General features: G+C 41.3%; 1 protein-coding gene across 3 annotated transcripts in view; it reads left to right on the top strand.

Moving 5' to 3' along the window:
- Window positions 1–5,667: 5,667 nt before the first annotated feature.
- ARNT2 (aryl hydrocarbon receptor nuclear translocator 2) overlaps window positions 5,668–24,926 on the top strand; it is a 107,790-nt gene continuing 88,531 nt past the window's right edge. The window contains exon 1 of one of the 3 annotated variants that reach the window (XM_030015342.2): window positions 5,668–5,850. In XM_030015342.2, the coding sequence (XP_029871202.1) occupies window positions 5,820–5,850 (31 nt within the window). In that variant the 5' untranslated portion in view covers window positions 5,668–5,819. The remainder of the gene's footprint in view (window positions 5,851–24,926) is intronic. The other 2 variants (XM_030015343.2, XM_030015344.2) reach the window with 2 other exon arrangements.

Raw genomic sequence — 24,926 nt, 5'->3', positions numbered from 1 at the left:
GCACTATTTTTCCAATATACCATGTTCTTAAAGTATACTTTTCAAACTGCATTGACATAAATGTAAACGTTTCCTGGTCCTACTGTTAGTTTTATTGTATGTCAGAATGTATCAATCTTTTGTGGATTACAGACAGATCAGTTCTATAAATATTGTAAAACTAGAAATCATGAACCAAGAAATGGAATGCTTTTGTCAAGATGTGTGGATGTTACATTATTTGAATCCTTATATTTACTGCATTCATAGACTTTGTAATAGAGCAGATGGGGCAGCAGGGATCTGGGAAACTGGCAGTTTGGTCCCACCCTGAGCAATGAGTAAAAAAAAAGCCCTTTTCCCATGCAAAAGACCAGCTCTTGTTTTACTGTTAATTTTTATTAAACTGTCTGATTTTTTACTCCAGCTAGTTATATAGGACTAGTGAGTTGGGGGGGATGCCACACAGTGACAAAATTCTTAAAGAAAGCCTTCACCTTGCTGGAGCTAATAGTGATGTGCATGTTTGTTTCTGCAGAATTTAGCTCAGGCCCTTATTTCTGAAAGTGGAAAGGGATAAGATGTTCAGGACTATCTACTAACTTGGAACTCCATTTCTATGTCTCCAACCCAACAGGTCTCACTCACTTCATGCTTTAAATCACAATATCCCGATTAAAATATACCAGAAGCACATCCCTTCAAATGAATAAGCTTTTATTTTATTTCAAAGTGAGAAACATGGCATTGGGGGAAAAAAGGCTTGATGCATGTACTTCTGATCTCTGTGTCAGTTTGCTGATTCAGGTCCCAGTGCTGTTTCTGGGATCTATCTTTTTGTTCATGTCTTGGTAAGTAGACCAGTATTGTTTACAGCTTTTTGTGTTTTACCCGGTTGCTTCACAGAATGGTTTCAGGGATATAATTATGTATGCACTGTGGAAACTATATTCCCATATGCTATGTGGTCAGTTTTGCCTGAGGTAACCACCAACAGCCTCTATCAGCTTAATGATGTCTATTGTTTGCAGTGCTTCTCCCAGTGAGTGATGTTAATATCAGGAAATAAAATAAAATCTGCTTAGTAAATATTGTAAAGAAAACAAGTTATGTGTTAATGTGTGTGCACCAGCTATTCCTCTCTTAGGCCTGATAATCAAGTTTCATTGTCTAAATTTCAGTTGTTAATACATGGTTAAATTTATACAAACTTAGAACAAGCTTGAAATGTTAGAGCTGAGGTTGACATAAAAGATGCCCGTGTGTTTGGTTCCTAGTCCATACTTTTACTAGCACAGGAATACTTGTCTGATCTCGGTTACTTTTCTGCCACAGACATTTCACCTTTAGGAGTGTTTCTCTAATGCTCAATGTCATTTCCCCTAAAGGAAAACCACTGCAGAATATAACAGCAATAACTGTAGAGAACATCATAGAAATTACATTTCTATACCTCCAGGACTGAATAGACATTAATATAACTTCCACATTCTTATCCAGGTATTTTATTGCATTTTATAGGAAGAATACAATTTTCTCTTAAATTATATGGGATAGTTTAAAGAACAAGGTTGTAATTTCCTTAACAAATGCTTTTAAGACCTCCCTATGATAGTTCATGTTTTAAATTTCATCATTTTCTCTATAGCTTATTTAGGCGAGTGTGGTCATCCATACGTGACGAAACAAATTAAAAAGGGCATGTAATGTTCCAGTTCCGTGTACTTGGGTGGATGGGGTTGCTTAATATACATATATCATACTCGTTGCAAACTATCCAAGACTTCTGGATGAATTGGGTGCAGTATATTACCTCAATTACAATGGAAACACAGATCAAAGAATGTAGCTGGGAGGTCTTATTAAAGTATGAGACTTCATTAAAATGTCCCTGGTTTTGATTATACTGGATTAAAATGTCTGAAACTTCACTTAGCTCCTTCATGTCCCCAGAAAAGAAAATTCTATTGGGGAACTGTAGGTTCAAGGTTTCAGACCTTGTTTTTCAATTCTGTTAAAGTGGAATTTTCATAAATTGGTAAGAAAAGCCAAAGACCTTTTTTATCCATTTTTGACACTGAACATATATTCTCATTTGCTTCAATTTATTACCTTTTTCTTTTGTAATTTTTTGCTTCTGGACTTTACTCATTCACATGCAGTAAACCATCTCAGAAAGACTTCAGTTTTTCAAAGGAAATGATAAAAAAACCCCTTTCCTCTATTTAAAAGAAATAACAATCTTTTAGAAATTATTAGTTCATGGCATGGGATGAAAACACATAAAAAGGTACAAGTCCAGGTTTTCCAATTTGCAGGCCAGTGCTGAACTTTCAAAGGAAAGGCGTTAATGAAAAGCAGTTACAGTACGCTGCACTGCTCAGCTGATCTATTACTAATGTTAGTGCCAAGATACAGAATACACATGTACACTGAGCACTACTATCAGTGATAATAGCCCTCTAAATTGGAAACAATCATGTAAAGACACCTAACAGACATTCTCTGGTACGTAATAACAAGATTGAGATAAAAATCACTTTTCTTAATTCATTTACTTTCCTGTTGCTACACATTGTGTCAACACTTGCTTATAATTATATTAATACGGTAAGTGAAGCACCCCCTGTTGTGCCACATGAACAGTAAAAATTTTGTATATTGCTATCTTGCACATTGCGCTTGGTATTAATGTAGTGCTGTTTAATCTCTCAGCAAGTGCAAAGGTAGAGTCCAGCGCTGTCCCTGCTTTTGTTTTTAGGAACGCTATTCCATAGGAATTAGGCTTTCAAGGTACACAGCTTGGCATGAACTTGGAGAAACACGAATTCAGTAACTAGATTGATTTCATGCTTTAGTGTATATGTGTTCTTTGTATGACAGTGAAAGTAAAACACGGAGCATGCATTTCCACCATTACTAGAACATAATTTTAAGAGCAGTGATGGTTTCTCTCTTCAGTTACCAGTGTTACAGATCTCACCACAGACATGGAAAGGCTCAGAATGAGATAGCAAGGAAGTAGTTTATTACAGATAAACAGGGAATAGTTCCATTCATTTATGGATTGTTTCAAGGATTCTCAAAGACCCTGCTAATACTGCCTATTAAGACAGAGAAGATGGGGAGGAGAGAAAATCAATCTCATTTCTCAATCTATTTAAGGGAACAAAGAACTGCGTGTGAAACTGAACAGAGCGAGTCAACAAAGCTCACACCAAACACAAAAGAAAAGAAGCTTTATTTTGCATAATTATGTCTGAATCACAGTAGATTTGACAGAACGTGTTCCATTCTAAGCCCTAAGGTCTTATTTAGGCGGAGCACAATATCAAATATACTGGCTGTAATGTGCTCTTTCTGGACTAATCTAATGTCTCATGGGATATTACGCAAGAGGACAGCACACACAGTTGAATGTTTCACAGGTTTATATTCAGTCGTTGTATGGCTTATTCTATACGTCTATCGAAAGCTATGATAGCACACTGTCAGATCTCTGTTTTTTTTTCTTCCGGGGTAGCTTCCTTATCTCTAAAATAGAAATGAAATAAGAAATATCAATGCTTTTCTGGTAAGACAGAGATAAGGTTTAACCCATGAAGATGTGTAAATGCCTTCAGAGGACACTTCAGAAGTGCCTAATGCTATAAATTATGGTTTTATAAGGTATTTTACTAACATTATAGTATTAGGGGTTTGGCCCTTTATGCATGTATGTAACTTGACATAATGGAAGCTCACGGAAAAGCTTTCATGAGCAGTATTACCTGTGCAATTTGAACACCTAAAGGAATTGAGCTATGACCTGTTTCCTACAGCAGGGTAAGCTACTCTGAGTGTTGCTTTCCTCATTAAAGGTAAGAATCTAGAAATACTGTGACCAAGGTTCTCTCAAATCACAACAACGTTTTATCTGAATGGAAATAAGCTGTATTTACAAAATTGCTGATATTAGCACAGTCTTCTAGTATTAGCAGGGTAAATGCCTTAAGATAAGAATTAAGATTACCTGCTGAGCATCCAAAACTCCACAGCATCAGGAGGCACTAAAGCAGTAAGATGCTTGGAAAAACAGCTCAACATCTGATAGGCAAAAGCACAATAAATCAAAGATAAAGTAAACTTTCTAGACAAGCGGGGACATTTTAATGCTACTCTGATTAAACTCATCTACAGGAAACGAGTAAACACAGCCTCCATGCTTTCTCCATCTTTCTGCCAATTTACACCTTAATGGCTAAACTGTTTCAGGTTACTTATTCAGCAAAGCAAGGGATTGATTTGCAACTTTTCATTTTGAATGCTGCCATTAACTTCTACAGGGCTGTTCAGGGCAACTGAGCATAGCCATGGGGAGGTGTTTAAAGATTAACAGGCCTTTGCAGCATTCCAGGGGTGTGAAAAAGCCATCAAAAATATTTTTTTTTTCACTATTACATACATACTACACGTGACTGCTGCAGTTATTGCACTGGTGGTTTTTCACAAATCTTGCAGTTTGATGATTCTATTATACTGGGGGTTTTTTCCCCTTAAAGACTTGAGTTATGAGAAAAATCTCAATTTCATTCAAAGTGTATTTTTTAGTCCTTGTGTTTGTAATGGAAATGTAATGGAAAGCCTTAAAATGTGAGCTGAGTGAGTTACACAGGATCAGTTGTTCAGTTGCACTGCTTAGCTTGAATGTGAGCGTAGTGTGAGGTAAACCACGGTTTTTAGAGGGATATGATACAACTCTTGTACTCCACCCGGAGGAGCGCAGAATGACCTGTCTCTGAATTCCTGGATATTTTTTTAAAGAACGCCAAGAGTTATTACATTTGCCTTTGTAATTCCAGGAAATTAGTATTATTAACAAAGGGCTAAGATGTTTCCGTATAGCACTATCCACTCGAAGCACAGAGTCCTCCATCTTACAGTCATACACTTAGCGTGTTTATAACGTGAAGATGACACCGCGGCTCCTCTTTTCCCCCAAAAGCTCTAGGGCTCACTTCACGCTTGACCGAGCTGAATGCCAACCCTGCGCCAGTCGTGCACGTTGATCCCGGGGAACCACAGGAACAGCACTCCTGAAGCCCGAGCAGAAGCAGCGCTGAAGAGGTGTGGAATCGTGGGGCTCCATCCCACTTCCACCTCCCAGAGGTGAAAGTCCATCATCATCTGGTGATGACGGGGATAGCGCTAACGCCGTTTAATGGTTCCCCTCCTGCACCCTCTCAGCAGGGCCCTCAGTTTCGGCAGTGGCAGGTGGCCCTCCAACCACCCCCCTCCTCAGTTTTGGGTGGCGGGAGGCTGCACCCCAACCCCCCCCCCCCCAGTTTCGGGGGCGGCAGGCAGCGCACCGACGGCCACCCCGCGCCCCTCTCGCCCGCGCACGGGCCTCCACCAGAGACCTCTCCCTCGGGGGAGTTCGCGCCCTGTGAGGAGCCGTGCGCACGAGGAGCCGCCGGTTCGAGCCCCGCGGGCGGCGGCTGGTTTGGGAGCGGGGCGAACGGCACGTTCACCCCGCCGCTTGCGGGGCGAGACGCGGGGGGGGGTCCCGCCCGGGCGCCGGCGGACGCGGGCCCAGCGCACATGTGCGGCTGCCCGGCACATGCTCACTGTGCGCGGCGCATGAGCAGACGCGGCGCGGGGGCCATCGGACATCTTGGGCCGCCCCGCACGGAGCGGGGAGCGCCGCCGCCGGGCCCCGGGGCGGGAGCAGCCCGCCGCCCCTGCGCCTCCCGGCCCGCCCGCCCTGGCGCCGGCTGCCTTCCCCTCCCCCGCCTCCCCCGGGCTGCTCAGAGCATCCCTCCTCCCCTCTTGCATTTGTCTTAATTCTTCTCAGAGACAAGATGGCAACGCCGGCGGCGGTAAACCCTCCCGGTGAGTAGCTGCTGCTGCCGTCGCCCCCTGCGCTGCAGGGAGTCCGTCTCGCCCCATGTGGCCCCGCCGCACAACACGCCCCCCCTCGCTCCCCCGCCCCGCCGCCGTAGGCACACACCCGCCCCTGGGGACGGTGCGGTCCCCGCAGCCGTCAGGGCGGGCAGCCCCCGCCGCTCTCCCCTGCGCCCCCGGGCTCGTCCCGCGGGTCGGCGGGGGCCGCTGGCTGCGGGCCGGAGGGGGCGCGACGCCGGCGGCGGGGAGAGCCGGGCCGCCCCGGGCGAGGAGCCGCCCTGGGACCGCGTGGAGCCAGAGAGCTGGGAGCCCTCGGCGGGTTTCTCAGGCTGCGGGAGTCCGGCTGCCTCCTCTCGCTCCGGGGTGTTGCCGTTGGGTGTAGGCGCCGCAGAAATGAACAGTTTTGCATAAGCATACGCGGTCATATGGCAGGAAAAGGAGAGGACGTGTTCCCCAGCCGAAGCCGGGCGGGAAGGGTGGCAGTGGGGCAGCGGGTTTCGGCTGCGCCGTGCAGACCTGTGCCCGCCCTGGGAAGCGGTAGGAATATTTGCTTTTCCTGCCTGTGCGTTGGCCAGGTTTGTTGTCGGGAAGCAAAACCGGCTCGTGAAGCGTTGCTCGGAACCAAAACGGGGTGTCAAAACTGACTGAGGGACCTCAGTGTGTGCAGGGTCTTTGCCATGGCTTTATTTTCTTGCCAAAGGATGCAGTAAATACTTTCTGTTAACACTACATTTATTAAGAGAAGAAACTTTCTAAAATTTTCTCTTTGAATTTTTTCGTGAGGGAAGAGATTCCCTGACGTTGTGTTACGTGTCTGGGAGATGCAACGTCTATTTTGTTGATCGTGTGATGGAGTAAAATGGCTTTGGATGAAATGCTGTAGTACATATTTTGGATATGTACTTGGATCAACTTAGTGTTGGATCAACAAGTATCTGACACTAAAATAAGGGGGACAACGGATCTTGCACTGGGCTTAATGCTAACGAAGAATATTTTTATCAGAGGTGGATTCCAGTTTTACTTGTTTTAATATGTGATCACGTTTTCTCGCTTTCTGTAGAGTCGGGTTCAGTTCTGAAAAATAAGGACTTGCTCGAGTAAATGCCAACTAATGTTTAAAGGTTGTTCTTTAGGTTAAATCCTGATGTAGTTGGTTGTGTAGTTGTCACACTGAAAGTAAATATTATGATATAAACAACTAATTTGGTTCTGTAAGTGTCAATAAAGTAAGCAGAAACAGATCTTTGCCAGTCAGGTTAAGTTTTAATATCGGAATTCTATATAGTAAATGAACATCAATATGTAATAGAACGTTATTAAACGAATATTTAGCTTCCAGGTTACTATGTTGCACATGGTAACAGAGTTTCATTGCGTGCAATCAGTGAGCTGTTTTGCGGACAAAGTAGGATACGAACGGCCGCCTTTGACTTAGGTTTGGTTTGCCATTCTCCTATCTGCTCCTCCAAGGAGCACTGAAGGGACAGCCCTGACCACTTAAGAGGTCTATGCTGAAACTGCTGAATTATAGTAGAGCCTGGTGGCCCTTTTGCACCAACCATTTCTGCTTTCTGTTTGCACCTGCCTGCAGCTGAAGCCACAAAAAGATGTGGTTGCAGGGTGTATGGTATGCACGCACTGCAGAGCAGCCTCAGAGTAGAGCTTCACAGTTGTTCTCCCGTGACCACTTTGTGAATTTAGAGAGCGTAATGGGATTATTGAAGATACATAAAAAAATATGATGGAAACAAGAGCCAAATGTGTTTGCTGTATGCATCTCTCTGCAATGATCTAACGCAGTTGAAGCTGACTTGCAGTTTGGTCCTCAAACTCTCTTGAGCACAGATTGCCGGTCCACTGGAAAGATGAGGAAACGTGTTGGTTTCCTGAAGTGAACCAATACGTACTTCTTCAAGGCTGAGGTTACAGAGCATTATTTCACTCCTTGTCTAGGCAGTTGGAACAGATCTGAACTGAAAGACACACTCGCTGGCTGTTAATGGTCCTCCCACGTTTTCTGTGTGTGAGCGTTGCTGTCAGACAAACGTAGCGATGCATGGACAAAGTCAAGATGAGGAGTTTTTGAGCTGTAAAGAGGTGAGGAGAGGAGACCTTTGATCTGTAGCATAGTGCTGTGTTTGCTCTACCACAGACAGCGGAAGATAGAGCTCCATGAAATACCTTGATTTATGCTGTGTTTTTTTAAAGTCATAATCTGTTGCTTTTGTTATTTTTTTGGATTAACTACAAAGCATTGCAGAGAAACAATCAAAAGCTGTAGCGAGAGGATTTTAATACTGCTATTTTCTCTTGGGGCCAGATCCTCAGCTGGAGTAATGTGAAAGTAGCCCTATTAGTATTGGTGAAGCTGTGCCGCCTTATGCCAGTTGACTTTCTGATCTGCAATGTTAGGGGAGCACAATAGAGAGATTAACTTGTTAAGCATCTTTAATGATGATTAGAAATTACAATATGATTAAATTTTTATTAAGCAATTGTCTGGGGTTCTAATAACAGTTGATAATTTAGGCAGGACATTAACTTGCAGCTACCACAATACAAATACATGTGATTTTAGTCATATTCTAGATAGTGGAATGGGGATTAGCGGAGACAGAAAAGCTGGGTGTTCTGTAATTCTGGATGTGAAAGTCTTTCAGTGTGGGATCTCCTGGTACAGAACCATGCACTGCACTGCAGCATCATCTTCTCTCGCGCGTTAGAAGCAGATTTATCCATTTTCCCACTGATCTTTTTTTAATGGAGAGTTTGAGTTATGAAAGTTGGTGGAAGCGGGAGCGGTTTGCAGCCTGTCCTGGCTAGGGCTCACGGGAATTGCAGTGTCAGGGACCGAATTGTGGTGGGGGTAAGGCCATTCCTGTGGGCTTCCTGGGCTGTGTTAGATCTAAACTGATAGTTCTTTTTGGTGAAGGTGTTTGTCCATAGCTGCAACTAGACATTGCACTGACAAAACTGGGGGGCCCTGTGAGATAGTCTTCTTTCTTCCTCTTCCCGCATGCTTAGCCTTGGGAATGGTATCTGGTTAGAAGTACTTTGTTCATTTTTCATAATCTGGATGACTAACTGAAGTGTGAAACACAATACAGGTGTGTGGGAAGCTCATCTGCATTGGCACAAAGCATCAGAGTTAATTTATTTCCTCCTGAAATAAGATTGGCATATTAAATGGAATTTAAGAACAAAAAGATTGTGGAGGTGTAACAAGCATTTCATAAATTACTGCTTGCAGCAAAGTAACTTAGTGCCATGTCTGTTTTAAATGTATGTATTTTTGGAATGCAAACTTGTCCATAACTGTTGCTACTTTGGGGTCAAATTTTGCTTAACTTGAGTGTAGTACGTGATGTGGTGATTCTTGTATTAGCCGAGTTGGGATGAAAATGTAAAACTCTTAATGAATTCAACATTTTCTTTTCCCGAGACATTACTTGGTCTTGGGTGATGAGTTTGGTCTGATGGGTGGTCCCAGAGCAGCAACTTTTTGCCGTGATCAGGTGGTGTGAAATGAACTGGTTATATCCTTTCAGTTCTCCCTGGTGAGGTATCCCTAGATGGAAGGGCCACCCTGGGTGGTACCCACAGATGTATTGCCAAATGCCACAAACTTGTAAGTCAAGTCAGAAGAAATCATGAGATTTCAGAGTTTATCTAGAGTTACACTAGAGGGCGAATCCTGTAGGATGCATTTTTTGGCTATGTTTTAAGACTTTCTGAATCCTTAGGATTGTATTCTTATATTTAATTGAAAAACAAAAAAATAGTAACTGGATTGTTCACATAGTCACTAAAGCTCCTTTAATGATTCCTTTTTAAGCAGAGAGCCCAAAGTCTAAAGGTATGGAGAGCAGTGTGTCCCCAGAAGGGCATCTACTAGAGATCTGTTGAGACAGAGGGAGGTGGTGGGCCATGAGGGAAAGCAGTTGCTGTGGCTTAAGACATTACTATTACAACCACAGTAGTTGATGGGGGTACTTTTAGCCTATGGCTAATCCAAGATATAAAAAAAATTGGGGTTGAACCTTGAAGAAAGATGATTAGATAAGCTCTCTTTACTTTCAGTTTGTAATGAGTTAACAGCAAATTTTATGTCATATCAGTGAAAACCTGTAACTCAGCCCTGCATCTGGGCCCTTGTTTTAGGCAAGTGCATTGCATTCTGGGAGCTGGTTTTGTTTGTATTTGTTTGTTTGACTTGGGAGTTAAGTGGAGATAAATCATTCTCCCGTTTCAGCTGGACATTCTGAGAACCAAATCGTCTGTTAGCCAGTCTTATGTTTGCACTCAAGTTACTAAAGTATTAAGTGCTGTGGATGAATTTTGTTGATGTTGCCCATTCCATATTCCCAAAAGGAATTGGCTTTCTGAAGTTGACAATCTGGGCGTTCTTTTCTTTAGCTTTCATACAGCTTTGAAATTGATGATTAAAAAAAAAATCTACTTCAGTGTTTTAGATTTCAAAATTTTCTATTCAACTCAGAGCCCAAAAGTTGTTGTGTTTTATTGCTACGGTAGTAACAGCTTTGCCCTTCATTACAATATAGACTATCCAGTAAACTCCAAAATCAATTTAACAGCATCCTGAGGAGTAAATGGAGTGTTCTAGTGATAGAGATTATAATGTGCTCTGATGTTTCTGGGATGCAAAAAAGTAGTCTTCTTTCTAAGATAATGTTAAAACAAAGGTCTCAAAAATGGAACGCTTGTTAGCTAGTGGAAGGTTTAAATTGCAGATCTTTTTTTTCCTCGTATTTTGGTCTCCTCTTTACTGCAGAATTGGTCCTTATTTCAGTCAAACTGTGGTATGAGGTGATAGTGAATTGTTCTCTGATAATGTTTTGTCCTTCAGGACTGTGTACTGAACAGTAACTTGCATTGAAGAAATGTCATTTTTTGATATTTCTAATATATATGGCATACAAAAGATTTCATTTCAGGATATCTCTTCTATCACAGAATATTTATTTAAAATTTGCATATGTAGCCTTTGGTTAGTTTCAAATATTTTTTCAAATTGAATGATGTTTCCCCATGCCTTTAATAAAAATGCAAAACAAAACAGATATTGCTGATTTCTGTAATACCAGATGGTATTGCTGATTTTTCTTTTCAGTAAGAAAAATTGCTACAGAGATTAGGTAGCAAAGGAAAAAAAAAAATAGCCTTTTCAAAACAGTCAAGGCAAAATAACACTGTTGAAGTAGTGATTATTGTTATTAAGAGGACAGAAATGGGGCTGTCACTATGAAGATGTATTTGGAAATTATGCTTAAATGGCTTGTGAAGATCAGACATGTGTGTCATTTAGGGTAATTTTGGGGGGCTTACTGCTTCATAACTGACACATAAGAATGGAAAATACGTTAATTCAGTGCTACCTGCAGAACGTACAATATTATTAAAATTTGCAATAGAAAAGGGAAAGAGGGGTCTTGAGTTTAAGACATGGGAATTTAGATCTCAGGTCTTGTTGTAGATTTCTGGCAGATTTTCCAGTCTATCTATAGCAAAGTGTCTTTGGGTGGCCAGCAGTATTTAGAAAGAGATGAATCAGCTCTGGATGAGCTGTTCTGTCTAGCCAACACTGTGGAGTGCAGAGATGCTGCCTTGGGTGCAGAAGTGTGCAAATACCATCCCAAGCTTTTCTTGACTGTAAGAGTGCTTAGGAAAGGTTATGTGGGAGAGAAATCTGCAAAGATGGAGGTGCTCTTCCACCCATTCTGTAAGATAATTTGTGCAAAAAATTAGATTTGCTGTATGATAAAGGCAAAAAATCTGAAATTTCAGAAATCTTGGGTGGGTGCTTGCTGAATAAACAACTGGTACAGTTTACTTCTTGCTAAGAGTCTTTCCTTTGTTCAGATGTAAAGCATTTCCTGTCACCCCATAGGTACCAATCATTCTGTCAAATGAGGAAAGGAAGAATTTAGTAAGGCTGCATTTGTACATTTTAGTTAGCTTCTGATTATAATCCAAGTAAGATAGACGTGCATTGTTAGCAAAGAAAAAACTTTAAAAAATTAGCCTTTTATTGTCTTCCATTGTTTAAAATTAAAAAAAAAGAAAATTAATTGATTGAATAAACCCACATGGACCAAATACCCAGTTTTTGGCTACTCCAGAAGGAACTACTTTGTCAAAAAATGTTAGAGAATTTCAGCAAAATCTGGCCTTTAAAGTGTATAAATTACATGGTTTGAAACTTCAGTACCAAACATAGAATGCCAATTTTTTAACAAGAGCTGATTCAAACTTTAATTTGGATAGTCAGAATTTCAAATGGATCTTGGTTTTATTGTTTACATGGATTAATGGCCATAGGCATGCAATGGGTAATGAATTAGAAGCTGTTTTCAAGATAGATGTAATTTCCTCTTTTTGTACTAAAGCACGCTAGTCTTCCTTGGGCAAAGCCATCTGCACAGGGAGAAAGAGAAATCCTTTGTTTTGGATACTCTACATATTGATGAATGGTTCTAAACTTTCTGCTTCCTCTCTTTTTTGTCACCTTTTATTTCCATTTTGCCTATCTTCACTATTTCTGTCCTACAGTTTCAATCCTCTTTCCAGTGAAGTGCCTCTACCTTTCTCACAAGTCCTGTAACTACCATATTTTAACTGTGGTGCTATACTGGGCTATGTATTGACTTCTCAGTTGCTGTTGGTTTAACTGTAAATGAATCCTGGCATTGTACTGGTGCTACTCCCAAGTCTTTCAAGAGCTTATAAATTCAGATTCCATTCTGTAGATAGCATCTGAAGTCCCCCTTAGAGAAAAGTGGTACTTTTTTATAAGTAGCAATGCTGCTGCCTTCCATGTAACCCAGCAGGTACTGTAAAGTATAATAAGTTGGCTCAAATTAGGAGCCTCTTATTAGCTTACATCTGCCTTAGGTGTATGTATGTTGCTGCTTTGTTCAAGGACAGCTTGTAACATTAATTTCAAATGTTTAGATTTGGGCTGCTGAAGTTTTTCTCATCTAAATGTCAACTGCATGTGACAAACAGAATAATATAAAATAATTAAATTTCTTTCTCTAATCAAGCAAAAGGGGTGTTGAATTGTTTAATTACTGGCATTGCCAGCATGCAGATGGGAAGGCTTTTCAGGTAAGTTGCTAATACAAAATGCCTGAAATGGATAGTAATTAACAACTGGCTCTTCATTGGTATGTTAATTACACTGCCAGTTGTCCTGGTGCCTGTCCTTGTTTAAATGTTCAGTTACACTGAACTGAAGCGTTCACTTCCTGGCAAACACAGAATGTATCAGAACAGTTTGACTCTCAGATATATGCAAATATTTTATGGGAAGAGGCATGCCAGTAAATCACTGAGCTGCAAAGAACAAAAACACTGCATATTTCTATTCCTCAGAGGTAAAAGCAAAACCTGTTTCTGTGGAATATACAGGCCTGATTTTGAAAAATGGTCTCCAGTACTTTCCCAGTAATAATCCAGAACACAATTTCATGCAAGTAGATAGTTTTAGGGACTTGTTACTGCTGGCTCTCTCTGTTAGTAAAGGTAGGTGGACATCTGGGTGCTGTTAAATGCCCTTGCAATGCACATATTTTAAAAACTGTATTACCTCTAATATCAGCTTGGAAAATCAAACTGAATTGGAAGTGCTTTTAAAACTCAAAATAAAACTGATTATTTAGAATTCAAGGAGAATTAAAGTAACTTCTTATGAATCCATGTATTGGGTTTATGTGGCAAGGTTTTGGTAGCAGGGGGCTACAGGGGTGGCTTCTGTGAGAAGCTGCTAGAAGCTTCTGCTGTATCTGACAGAGCCAATGCCAGCCGGTTCCAAGATGGACCTGCCGCTGGCCAAGGCTGAGCCCATCAGCGGTAGTGGTAGTGCCTCTGGGATAATGTGTTTAAGAAGGGGGAAAAAAACATGTGCAGTTGCAGCCGGAGAGAGAGGAGTGAGAATATGTGAGAGAAACAGCCCTGCAGACCCCCAGGTCAGTGAAGAAGGAGGGGGAGGAGGTGCTCCAGGCGCAGGAGGAGGGGATGCCCCTGCAGCCCGTGGTGAGACGGCAGGTTGTCCCCCCCCAGCCCATGGAGGTCCACGGTGGAGCAGATATCCACCTGCAGCCCGTGGAGGACCCCACGCTGGAGCAGGTGGCTGCCCGAGGGAGACTATGACCATGTGGGAAGCCCGCACTGGAGCAGGCTCCTGGCAGGACCTGTGGCCCCACGGGGGACCCATGCTGGAGCAGTGTGCTCCTGAAGGACTGCAGCCTGTGGAAGGGACCCATGCTGGGGCAGTTTGTGAAGAACTGCAGCCCGTGGGAAGGACTCAGACTGGAGAAGTTTGTGGAGGACTGTCTCCTGTGGGAGGGACCCCAGGCTGGAGCAGGGGAAGAGTGTGAGAAGTCCTCTGCATGAGGAGGAAGGAGCGGCAGAGACAGCATGTGATGAACTGACCACAACCCCCATTCCCCATCCCTCTGTGCCCCTGGTGGGGAGAAGGTAGAGAAAATGGGAGTAAAGTTAAGCCCGGGAAGAAGGGAGGGATGAGGGGAAGGTGTTTTTAAGATTTGGTTTTATTTCTCATTATCCTACTCTGATTTGATTGGTAATATATTAATTTTTCCCCAAGTCGAGTTTTGCCCATGATGATAATTGGTGGGTGATCTCTCCCTGTCCTTATGTCGACCCACAAGCCTTTTGTTATATTTTCTCTCCCCTGTCCAGCTGAGGAGGGGAGTGATAGAGCAGATTTGATGGGCACCTGGCATCCAGCCAGGGTCAACCCACCATAGTGGATCACGTCAGTAGTCTCAGACGTTAGTTAAATTACAGTTTAGTTCTTTTGAGAATGCAGATTGTCTTCTGTTATTTGGATGGTGCTTGCAGAGTGCATCCTCAATCTCCAGATACTACTGCAATAAGTAAAAACAGACTGCAGCTGGTATGCCTCTCAAGTTACTCAGTAATGTCCTTAAGAGGGGCAGGCTGGTAAAGTTATGTGGCTGACCAGCATGTCAGTATGAGGCTAGTATTATAATTTGCTAAGCTTCTGTCAAGTGGAAAGCAGTTAATCTGCCCAACTGCCCTCAACACGTGGCAGAAGTCAGCCCCTGAAATTTGGTGCTGATTTTAACAGTAGCTGTGGGAAGTGGATTATAGTCATAAAATTAGCTATAAAATGGCACTAGCTACTGTGTGTCACTGCCCTCTGAGTCATGCTTGATCTGTTTGTTGACAAAAAATTTTATTGCTGTTGGTACTGCAGAGCCAACGTGGCCGTGGACAAGCTGGGTTTCCATTGTTTCGTGTCCAACAGGCAAAGTTGCTAGCTCAATTTTGAGTCCAACTTCAAAGACTTAAAGTACCGTTAGCTGGAAAAGCTTGGTTTGAAATGCTAAATCCTTGTGTTCCCAACCACTGAGAGGCAGCTCATATAACAGCAGTCTGTGGAGCCTGGCTCTCTCAGAGAGTCTGGGAAAATAGAAGTCAGTCTGATGACTACTCCTGTGAGTCATGTTCATGCCATAATATATGGGGACACCAATGGTTTCCTCAGATTTAGTTTGTTGGGGTTTTTTTAAAAGCATCTTTAAGAGATCGCCTGGCTTTCTGCATATAGCTGTCACCCTGAAAATGCTCTGCATTTCTGTAGTGAATAGTGGCTTGACCAGTAAAAAACAAGGCTGTATAATGAACATTTCCCTTTATTTTTATGAGATTTTCAGCAGCTTTAGGAATACAATGGCATCTTATTGGAGCTATGTAAAGGTTTCAGTGTTTCTGGGATAAATGTTCCTCTGCTAATTCATTTTGTTGATGTTTTAATGTAACCCAGACAATTTTTCTGGTTTATGTAAAAAAAAAAAAAAAAAAAAAAAAAAAAAAAACGTTTAATTTGCTGTGCGATCGGGTTTGTGGGAACAGCAATTTCATCTTAGCTGCATTGTATTTTTGCTTACCAGTGAAGGTTTGTGGTATGCTTTTTCATTGTTGAAATTAAAGTAAATGAAGCATCACTAAGAAAAATACAGGAGCATTTTCAAACTTTCTTACGAGGACTGGGAAATAAGCATTCTTTCTGAATGCCTGGGCACGTTTAAAAGGTGGACTAAAGTCGTAAATAATTATTCGTCAGCTCCTTTCTTGTAGACATCTTATCAGAGCAAAGTTTCCGTGAAAATAACTTCGGGGGTATTCAGCCCTTCACTGACTGTGAAGCATAGTTTAGCTGGAAGAGGTGGCTGCCGGCACGGCACGGCACGGCACGGCACGGCACCGCCCCGCTCCGCAGCGGGACGGATGCCTCCCGCAGTGGCCAGGACCTCCTGCCCGCCGGGCCCCTGGAGGTTACCATCCATGGTGCTGAAAGGGCACCAGGGTCTGCTCCACCCGGCTGCACCACAGCCCTGGTGTCGGCTGAGGGCTAACGGGAGGGGGTTTGAGCTGCGTCTCTGAGGGATAACCATTAGCCCTGGAGGTGTTGAGGACATGGTCTGTTCTCCTGGCTCTCTCATCGTGGTAGGGATCTCCAGCAAAGAGAACAGTGGACTGCGGGAGCTAAGGATGTCTTAAATGGACGTAACGGTCTTCCGCAAATGCCACGTGTTGAGGCCTGCAGAATCCAAATTTCGCTGTTCCTACACAAGTCTTTAAAAAATGCGTAATGTCTCTGTAGATTCTCTGCCAGCAGCTCTCTGCATCTATGGGTTAAGGTTGTTCCTGTTTCTTTTTGTTGTATAGGTGAGGCTGGACTGAATTCTCACTAAGAACAAAACGTGCTAGATCAGACTTGTGCTACATGGAATCCCTAGCCAAAAATAGCCCATCGCAGACATTTTAGAATAAAGTATAAAATTTGCATTATGGATACTTACAGAATAAGATGGCAATAGAGAATTTTCTTCCTTCTTTGTTGTTGATGGGCATTGTGAAGTACTTAGGTTTATATGGGTCTTTGGGGCTCCTTGTAGTTTATTCAAGCTTGAGGCTTCACTCTTGAATGATCACAGCTGTTGGTTCTTCTAAATTAAACTGAGTGTTTCTGGACTTGCTGTTCAGGAAATCCAGCTGTATCTACATCCAATCTGAGATGTAGTAGTCTTCTGGTTAAATATATCTTGATACTCTTTCACTCTTCAAACAAGCTGACATCATACGTTTCCAAATTGTTTTGTGACTCAAGACTTAATCTTTTTTTTTTTTTTTTTTAGTGGTGTCGTCCTTCTGCTTCTTAAGCCCTTTGGTTCTGGACTGTAATGCAACTGAGGCTTATGATGGTTTTTAACATTTTAGTGAAAGCTGCGGGTGTGAACATGTTTTGCTCTCCAAAGTCTTCCCTTTCGTTACTTGTGTTTCTCCCTCCAGTTCCATGCATGTTTTTAAAAAAGAGGCCATGTAAATATGTAAGGATTGTTTGAGGTTAGGCAGCTGTAGGGTGGCACTGTAAAACAAAATCTTAGTGCTGGGGTACAATAGCTGAAGTAAAAGATGGGTGGTTTTACTTGTTGGCATTTTGGTTGAGTAGAATCACTTGGAGATGTGTGAGTGGGTGGAAAGAACATTAACATGAAGTTCATGCTGAATTATGTTTTGCTTGAGGAAAACTATTCATTAGTCTCATAGCTGGCACATGCCTTTTAATTCCTTCTCTAAAGTAGTATCTGACTACTTTGATGAAAAGGTTGATATGACATTAAGGAATTGGTTCTGCCTCATCTACTGACGATGTGCAAAAGCCTTTCTGCCCTTGGCAGAACTGAATAAGATGTAGGCAGCATGCCAGTCCTCACTTTGCTCTAGGAAGGGCGTACATGTGGTAAATGTTTCAGGGTACACAGAGTCATGGCTCCATCTCTTAGTGTTACGTGTGGAGGTTAATAATGTTGTATCCAAGTTCAGCTCTGGAGCTCATTGTGTCTCCACCTAAACCCCTTTGTTGGTTTTGTTTTTCAAGATGGTCTTAAGGACAAAATGTTCTTTCATCATTGCTAAATTTAAAATGACTGTGGTAATTATGAGTAAGAATTTCAGAGACCAATAAATTCTCACTGTGCAGGAAAATTCTTGGCTGTTACAAGCTGCCTGCATTTTTCACTTTTGTCGCTGGCTGGCTATCTCGTGTCTGAGAACTGACCTGGGAAAGAAGACAGTCTTGTGGTACAGGTGCTGGACAGGGTTCAAATTTACTACAGACTTCCTACTTAACCTCTGACAAGTAATAGCCCCATGCCATGGTTAAGTCATCTGATTTTTGTTGCCATTTCTCTTACCTCCAGTTTGCATGTCCTGTTTATAAGGCTATATATTCTGGGATGCTTTTTTCACACGCATCTGTTATAAAATGACCTATTTGTAGGAGAGTGTGGAGTGCCTATCCTGGAGCAAGCAGAGATATTTTTTTTTTCATCGTGACGTACTAATTGATAATGTTTTAACAACAGACTTTTATTGCAACCACATTTATGTTCGATTAGCAAAGATTTTTTTCTTCCTTTGGGAAGAGGAGGAGATAAAAAAGCAGAATATGCAGCTTCTTTCTCCTTGGAAAGAGCAGATATTATTTATTCCAGGCACATGAATAACCCTTGATTTGTATTTTCTTTATACAGTAGGTATGATGTTGGGATAATGTGCTTTTTAAGAGTCTTGGCAAAATATACACATGAGCATAGATGGATAGCTATTTCGGTGCTGAACTACCAACGATCCACCTAGCTTTAAAGTCTTAATATAGGCTTTACAACTTATTTCCTGCTGTCTTGACTTATGGTTGCTTTTGTCACTTAATTTGCCTTTGAAAACACATTAGTTTGTTCTCAGCCAGTTACAGTTTGAATTAAGATTGAGAGCAAAATATTCATTGCTTCGTACACAAAAGAAATGATCAAACTATATGAAAAATACAGTTACACAGAGTGAAAATTATGAGTTAATTTTAAAGTGGTTGTTGTGTGTTTGAGAGTTGAATTTAAAAAGTAGGAAAATGCATTATATAGGGGTATTTGGTTAGTATGTTAACTCAAATTGCTCTTTAAATCAAGTCAATGAGCTGTCACTGGAAGTAAATACATTTTCAGAAATCAAATCACGATTCTTTTTAACGTTGAAATGTAATGATAAGGTATTTGTAGTGATTTCCTGGTAAGTGCATTTGGCTGCCACTAGTTGTTTGCTTTGTTGCATAAAGTCCCTGTAGTCCTGGAACCTGACCGCCAAGTTTGTCATTCAGACTAATTTTATATGTCCCTTGTACTTGTCTGTGCTGCTCTTCAGTCAACAAATATCAAAACAAAAAACTTAGTTTGGTCAATATTTACAGACAAATACTCAGCTTGTTTTTTGACAAACGTCCAGTTTGTTTATAGTGAGGTTTTTTTCAGTATTGTTCTTCACTTCTGTATTTGATGTATCCACAGAACTGCCTGTATACTTTTGGGAACAAGTGGCTTGTAATGGGTGTTGAATCATGTTTAATATGAATATGGGGACATGGAAAAATAATGTTTTGTTCTTACATGTTTTCATTTGTTTAGTAGTTCTCTGGTAGAACATCCGGTGAATTCTTGTATTTTGTAGTTCTGAAAAAGCAGTAAGAGCGTGGCCATTACAGCTGATCACTTCTTGAAAGCCTAGCAGAGCTTACCAGCAAACATCATTTTCTCTCTTATTTTAAAATTGGTAATTTTAAAAAGCAAAGTATGAGATTCAGTATTATAAAAGCTGTTCAGGAAATAGCTCTGTGAAGAAGTTAAGCAGAAAAAAGTGTTTCAAAATTCATGACAAATTCTTCGGTGTCTAGTAAAGCTAAAGTAACACTAAGGAGTCTTCTGCAGCAAAGCATAGCAGTATTTTGTATTTACCATATGCCTATGAAGGTTTCCCTTATGCCATAATGTTGGGGTGTTCTATTTGGAGCTTTTGCGGAAATGAAAAATTCTAGAAAGTAATGCAAAATATGCAAATGCAGCTACCTTTGAACTTCCAAAAGCCTGTGGGCTTTTCGTTGTTGTTGTTATTTGCAGACATGAAAGATATAATATGTGAAATTACCTAAAAGGCAGAATGTTCTAAAAAGCATAATTAATCATCCTGGGGCAGTGAAAGGTAGAAAAATCACTAAGACCTTTATTTGTAACTTTTTTTTGCTTGCAGAAAAATTCAGGTTTTGGGAAACTCATCTTCAAAGACGAGGGTAGCTGCTAATATGGGTTGGTATGTCAGAGCAGTTAAGACTTCAGATGTTCTGAAGGTTGTCCTCTGCAGGAGGTTAAACTGAACACATCCAGATCTCTGACAGGTGCCAGTTGAATGTTGTGGGAAGACTGGTATACTCCTTTCAGGTGGCTTTTCAAGGTCCAGTTCAATTTGAATCTGGAATTTTCTTATCCACAGCCATTTTCCATAGTCTGAAGGCTGCATTATAGTGCTTCATAAACTGGGCCTAGAGTTTGGAAAAATAATGGTTTGGAGTAATACACAAGCAGTCTATTCACTTGTACATCTCGTTTGAGTGATATGAAGTTTTTGATCCTTGTTGCTGCTATGGGAAAGTGAGGTTATCTGTTTTCTCCCATCTTTAGAGACAAAAAAAATAAAAGAAATGTTAATCAGAAAATCTCCCTTGACTTACTGGAAGTTCGATACGGGATAAAATGAACTGAATATTTAATATGCAAGGGTCAGGCTGGGTTTTTGAAATGGAGTTAAATGTGTTCTTTTTCCCCCACAATTTTTAGACAGAGAACGTTGCATTAGAAATTGTGAGGAAAGGGGGAAGTGCTAAACCACACCCTATTTTTAGAACATGTTTTGTGATGCTCAGTGATACTCTTTTTAGGGTGTTTCACATAAATATTCTTGGTAATAAATTGGGATGTGGAAACACCTGAAAGGCCAATTAATTATCATAACATCAAATAAGCATCATATGCTTGTTGATCAAGCAGAACTGAAGTCATTAGTGCTATCAATAAAATACTGTTTAATGGAAACAATAGCATTCTGATTACCCAACAGTGCCCAAGGACACTGTAAATATACTGATAATTAAGTATTTGGTAATGCAAGGTGGTGTTCTGAATGAAATTTAGAATTAACATACCCTTCTGAGGCACACTTCAAAAAAAAATCTTTGTAATAAATAATAAAGGCATTTGAAGGACATGAGTAAGTAATTTTCAATGAATAATTTAAATCAGAGTGGTCTAAATTTTACATCTTTATAGCTGGACTATGTTGTTCCTGAGCTTTCCGCAGTTGGTGGGGAGTGGATGTCAGCATACGTCTGAGTGCATCACAGAGGCCTCAGGTCTTGGACCCCAGCTTGGTCAGTGGCTTGCAGGGCAGCTTGTGGGCCACCACCACAGCAGTAGTGGTTGGTTTAGTCTGATGTAGTTTGACAGTCACCACTTCCTCAGAAATACTTTGGGCAGATCTTTCATTGTCTTCCTTACCAGCCTCTCCATGACCTGGCTCAATTAGACGACTACCAGAGACGATTTCTTCTGAAGATAGACCCATGCTCTGTTGTAGTAGGCAGGTCAGGTGCAAGATACCACTTCTGTCTCGGTCTGGCTCCTTGGAATTTCAAATTTTTAAATTTAGGATAAATTTTATAAACACTTGCACCTGGGAACTTATACAATGCTTCTTGATAGAAGATAATAGAAATATTATTTTAACGTAAATAATTTGAAGATGAATGAATAAAAATGAAGTCTGAAATGATGACATGGTAACTGCTCAATAGTTTATCTGCACTCATTGTTATTATTTATTTATCATCAAACAATAGCATAGTAATTTATACAAGGACATTAGCTTGTAAACATCTTTCGACAATTATCTTGTCGAACAGGGAAATGAAAGAAGGTGAGTTTGGGGAAGGACAAATAGCAATGATGAGATAAATCTAGTAATTGGTGATCTACAGCAAGGGCATACTATGTAAAATGCTTGATTTGATTGTTAATGAAATAAATTAATAGTGGTAGTTGGCTAATTTCTTACCTTTGTAAAAGAAGCACACTTGAGAAGTGTTGCGTCCCCTGCTCATGATGTAAAAACTGTCTGTCCTGTCCCAAAAGAAAGATATTTCAAGCCCAGCATGCCTTTTCCAGCACTGGCCAAAAGCAGGTGCTTGAAGGAGTATAAAATCAGAGCAAGCATGTGTGGTGCTTCCCCTGGGTACCTTCCCACCCTCCAGCCATGTGTGACTCAGAGGCTTCTTGAGCCAGGCATAACATTTGTATTTTGTAGCACCCGGTGGATTTCTTTTCCACAATTTTTGGGCAGGCTTTACTAAAACCGATACAGCATCCACAGTTTCCCATTGCAGGGAGTTTGGGGCATCCAGAGATAGTCGTGACTGGTCAGGAAGGCTTGGCAAAAGTAGTAAGGGTGTGGGAATATAAAAAAAGTGAAAAGGGACAAGTTGTGGGACAGTTTGACAGTAGCTGAAACAGTTTCACATTGCCCTTGAGGAGTAGACTGGCTTGGGGTGGCTACGAAGAGGGGACAAGCAATGCAAGAGGGGAAGGAATCTAGGTTTAGCTGTTCGGTTTTATACATGTAGTCATGAGGATGTCCAGCAAGGGACATGACGATAAGCAAGGCAGGAAATGAGGAAGGGTTGGATGAGAGGGTTTTTCCTTCTGTGTAGACAGAAGTACAATCTCAGCAAGTCTTAGCAATGCAGAGGCAGATGTGACAGAACTTGGCCGTAACTGGAATCACAGTAAAGCTGATGGTACGGTGTTGTGAGTTGGTTTTTTAACTTGCACTGGAACAAACTGAGAGTTACCCAGTTGGCTCTTTCCTCTTCTACTGAGCAACAAATCTCACCAAGCTCTTTTAACAAATAATTAGTGATAATCTTGTGGGGCAGGGCCATGTGCAGGTGTTTTGCCTAATTCAGTATTATTGTGCCTGGCTTTAGGGTAGCTTTAGCTTGTCTTGCAGCTTCCACTTTACCTCCTGGTGTTTTACTGGATGAAATACAGCAAGTGTTCTGTTTTAAAAAGGGAAAAAAAATGTCCTGTACATGAATTTCTAATTGAATGCCAACCAAAACAAGCTAAATGAAACAGACTTGTTAAATGAAGAGTTAATGGACTGAGCATGATCTGTCTCTGAGAAACTTGAAGGAAAGTCATTACACTTTATTATTTTTTCATCGTGTTTGTTTGCCCAGGCTGGGCGTGTGCTTCTACAGTTTTTGTGAGTTCATTAATGGGTTAGCTTTGGCCAATTCTGCATAACAGAACAGCCATATACGGTATTTGCTAGTTCTGACGCTAAGTAAAAATTATGGAAAATAACTTTGAATGTTACCTTCTGTTTCTCGCACACAACTTACAATTATGCAGTTATTTTTGGCAAATACAAAATGTCAGAGGAGGAGGGAGTATCACCATTCATTTCAAATGGAAATGATGCATAGTTTGGGGAGCCTAATTTTTTTTATAATTTATTTAGTACTTCTGCCACATGTCACTAATACCAGCTGAAATAATATCAATAAAACCAGGGCAAATTAAGGCAGAAAACAGTTAAGTGAAGAATTATGTTGTATCAGTGTGTGATCAAGTATATAATGGCCTATGACCAGGTAGGGTCACATTCAGACAGTATAAATGATCCTACTGCTGTTGACTGCTGTTTCACTGTGACCCTTCATGTAAGCTAAGGACCTGCCTCTCTTCCTTTAATAAAGGTTCCATCAATCCTGAAACAGCCTTTCAAAGCCAGATTTTCATCCTCTCTGCAAACTGGCCTTTTACAGTAGCTGCCCTACTTCCCTGCCTGATTTGCATGTGCACTTTCCCACTTGTGACTATTTATACCTGAGAGACTTGCCAAGTGTTGGAGGCTCAGGTTGTGTTTTCAGTGCAAGACTAGTCCAGGTCCTTGGATTTCCTTCTAGCCCACTTTTTGGTGCACTTCCAGACTTCAGATGTAAGAAGTGCTTTTCTTCTAATGCATCTGTCCATCGTCATCTTGGTGGAGATCTAGGTGCTGTTCTGCTTGAGTTAAAGCCCCCACTTCTGCAGTGAGAAAGATTTATCAAATTTTAGAGGCAGGCCAGGTGCTTATGTTCTGGTAACAGTCTTCATTCTACAGTGCAGATATAAGCCTTGTTTTAATTCTGAGGGCATTTATTGTTTTTCAAGGCTAGAGACACATGTTCAGAACAAGAGCCATTAAGGCCTCTTTTTTTAATCTTTCCTCCTTATTTTGAATTCCAGTAGCCTCCTCTTCTTGAGGGGAACGGTCATAGTTTGGCAGGACTTGTCATCAGTCAGATGTATTGGCTTATTAGAGGGAGTACAAGAAATAGTTCATCTAAGCTAGAGGCTGAATAGGTCGAGAAGAGATAAGGAATTATGAATGAGAAGTGGAAAAATAGCCAGGGAAAAATGCATGGGCATATGTGAGAAGGTGAATTGGTGCCATGCCATTTGTCAGGAAGATAGGAGGAATGAAGAACCAACTACCCTTTCCCTTCTTCCCAACCTAACCTTAGGTAGTAATGTGTGTCTTCTGTCTGTGCATCAAGTTGAATTTTCAGTGCAGTAGGTGCAGAGGTGTGACTCCAGGTCTTCTTCTGGATCATGCTAAAGGCCATTCTGAGTTTATTCAGTTGTATATGGATTGTTGGTCATTCAGGCAGAGAAGGCATAGGCAGTGAGCATGAATGCGGTCTGCATCCTTTTCTTATGCCCTGATGTCTGTGGAAATTGTTGTGCCTTGACCATGGGGTAGATCTGGATGAATGGAATTACCAGACATGACTGGAATGAACAAGGTGATTAGCGTGAAAATTAGAAATAAAAATAAGAAGTATTATCAAAGTAGCATTCAAAATCACTTAGGAGTACTGTATGAAATAATTTTTGGTGTTACAAATCATAAGATTGCTATTTCCACAACTGGGTTTTTGGGTTCGATGCTTTCTGCATGCCTAGTTTTGGATGCTTCAGAGGACCCTGATTTTCAGCGTCAGCTGCTCATCCTGCAGGGATCTGTCTCACATTGTCCCTCAAGCTGAGCACTTAAAGCAA

This window comes from Aquila chrysaetos, chromosome 5 (assembly GCF_900496995.4).
Source record: "Aquila chrysaetos chrysaetos chromosome 5, bAquChr1.4, whole genome shotgun sequence".
Lineage (NCBI taxonomy): Eukaryota > Metazoa > Chordata > Aves > Accipitriformes > Accipitridae > Aquila > Aquila chrysaetos.
Note: the sequence above shows the minus strand (reverse complement) of the source record. Positions and strands in the feature narration are given on the sequence as shown.